Below are 2,855 nucleotides of genomic sequence, written 5' to 3' on the forward strand. Positions count from 1 at the left end.
AAACATACTTTTAAGTTTCAGTTGAAGGTTATTTGGTCTGGCAATACTAAATTAATCTCTTTCAATCAGATGGCCGGGCATGGTATTGGATCAAAAACCCAAATTAAGCCCATGCGCATCATGTAAAGCAAACTGTGAATCACAGTGGTCGGTCAATAATAGTTTGAGGTTGTATTTCAAAAATTTTGTTGGTCCGTTAAAACGAAATATGTGTAAGGAACACTATCTGTTCATATTTCAACAAACTTTGCAAGATGTAGTCGAAAAAATGAGTTTCCGCTGAAAAATCACCCAAAACACATTGCACATGTTGGCAAAGACTGGATACAAAAACAAAAATTTGCTAATTTGAAATGACGTCCACAATCTGCGGCCATGAATCTTAACGAGAATTTGCGAAATCAACTAAAAGCACAGCTTACTAAGTATCCAAGTCCGTCCAATGGAGTATATGGGCTGTGAAAGCAAACTAAGGATATATGGGTGGATATACCTCCAGAATTTTTACAGAGATACAAATAAGGTATGCCAAATCGCACCCAGGAACTAAAAAAAGCAAAAGGTTACTGAAAATTGTGTAAATAATTCTTTTTTTTCGTGAAAATTGTCAAAAAGTTATTAAAAGTATATAAGTGCAAAACTGTAACATGTGCCTTAATTTACATTTTTGTCTGCTGCTTTTATCATTGTTGTTGGATTTACTTAAAATCCTTATGAGAGAGGAAGTACAGGTGTACTAATAAGAATATACAACAAAAGTATGAATATCGTTAGAACTTGGAAAGATAGCGGCGACTGAAATAAAAAGTGTTACACCATGTTACAGTTTTGCTCGTCACTGTATGTGTTTCTTTAAGGTTTTTTATGTCATCGCTCCATATCTACCCTCATAAATACTACATGAAATTTAAATATTGAAACACAATTTTGAAGGTCAGCTTTACCGCTTTACATAGGGTTGCCATCTGCCTGCAGATAGAGTGAATAAAATATTTAAGTAGCGTAAAATTTTGCAACGCTTTTATCGAACGAAAGCCATTTCAGTGCACTTTTATTAAGAGGTAATATTTTTTAATAGCGTTGCCATCTGCCTAAAAGGTTAAATTAAATATATTATATATATGTATGTGTCGATGTAAACAAATAACTTTGTTAATTTTAATCTCATTTGGAAATGCTGAATGACCCTGTATATAAGTGTATATGCATCTCATGTTACATGACAAACTACTGTGTGTTCAAACTACTGTGTACAAAATACTGTGTTAAATAAATTTCACTATAATCGAAGTAAGCTGTTTTCGTGTTCCTTTTCAATATGTTCTTCGGGTTTGTGAGCGAGGTAAAAGCATTTCACTTTACCGAGTGTGCTTCTGCGCGTCACGACAAAAACCATGAGTATTGAAAATGTAAGAAAGAGACGAAAGTGTATGCACAGAGTTGTGTCTTGTGAATACACTAGTACAAGAAGAAGGATGAAGCGCGTTTTGAATTGAGTAAGGCATTATGGTGAAAATACTTGTGGAAGACGGACGCGCGGTTGTACACTACGCTTTACCTGGAGAAAACTATCTGATCTGATATTAATTAAGATAATGGAAACCGGCGTTTACATTAACGGCGCTCTTGCCACAACACCAACTTGCAACGAAATAAGTATAAATGGTATTTCTAATGGAGCGCCGTCATCAAAAGTGGGATGGACTCCCCCATCTTCAGTGAATGCAAATGAGCAGTTGTGCCAAATATTGGAACAGCAAAATCGACAATTTATTGAACTGTTCCAAGCGGTACAGTCACCAAAATCCACCAGACAGGGCGGAAGTATTACACTACCAAAATTTAACCCTGTCGTTTTGGGTGTAGATGCAATTTCTTGGTGCTCAACTGTGGACGTAATAATGGCAGACAATCCATTAGAAGGCAGTACACTTATTATAGCCCTCAGTAAGTCAATGGAGGGGTGTGCATCGCAATGGTTGTCTCAAATAAGCTCACTATTTCATAAATGGAAATCACTAACTATTGAGGAAATAGCTATCGCAGTGGTTCTTGCACATTCTTCTCGTTTTAACAACAGTTTGCAACGTTTGTTATTTAAAACGAGCATAAAGACACGAAACGAACTCCAGCAAGAACTCAGAGCCTTTGTGTTTGGCAAAAGAAAGTTTGCTTTTGAAAATCAGCCAGAGTCAAAAAAACATAAACCATCGGCTTACCTAAAATGCCATTTCTGCGGAAAAGTGGGCCATAAAATTGCCGATTGCCGATTGAAAAAAGATAAAGGCAAATCATCAATGAAATCATGTCAATTTTCGGGCAGCATGTCAGCAGAAAAATGTCGGCCATCACTTATTTGCTTCAAGTGTGGAGAAGCTGGCCATATTGCATCAAAGTGTAACAAAAGCAGCAATCGGTATTCAAGCAACAATAAATCCGGTTTTGAAAAGAAAGTGGACGCATGCGAAATAATCGAACCTAAGGAAATACTGAGTCAATCTGGTGAGTTATATCTATTCTGTTTTGATTCCGGGGCTGAATGTTCGCTTCTTAAGGAAACGGTGTCGGAGAAATTTTCGGGAAAGAGGTAAGAGGTATCGGAAATAAGTACATCTATATGTAGTAATTTTCAAATCCTATCAAATGTTAAAATCGGTGATTATTCCCTCGGAAGTTTTATTCCATGCTGTACTAGATAAATATTTAAAGCACGATGTTATGACTGGCCATGAAATTCTGAACCGTTCGGTATTATTATTACAGCTAATAAATTTGAAATTTTTAAGGAAAAGATAGCAAATACATGTTCTAACAGCTCATTTACTCTTGATACCGACCTATCAGAAAATGATAAA

General features: G+C 36.1%; 1 protein-coding gene across 1 annotated transcript; it reads left to right on the plus strand.

Annotated features, from left to right (window-relative positions):
- The first annotated feature begins 838 nt into the window (after positions 1-838).
- On the plus strand, positions 839-2,849 carry LOC118751199. Its single transcript, XM_036485975.1, has one exon. The coding sequence runs from the start codon at positions 1,596-1,598 to the stop codon at positions 2,589-2,591; it is 996 nt and encodes a 331-aa protein (XP_036341868.1). The 5' UTR covers positions 839-1,595; the 3' UTR covers positions 2,592-2,849.
- Positions 2,850-2,855: the final 6 nt, after the last annotated feature.

This window comes from Rhagoletis pomonella, unplaced genomic scaffold (genome assembly GCF_013731165.1).
Source record: "Rhagoletis pomonella isolate Grant_MI unplaced genomic scaffold, Rhpom_1.0 Rhpom_scaffold_00593, whole genome shotgun sequence".
NCBI lineage: Eukaryota > Metazoa > Arthropoda > Insecta > Diptera > Tephritidae > Rhagoletis > Rhagoletis pomonella.

Coding starts and splice junctions, on each gene's coding strand:
- LOC118751199 (XM_036485975.1), top strand. CDS start 1,596: ATGGAAACCGGCGTTTACATTAACGGCGCTCTTGCCACAACACCAACT.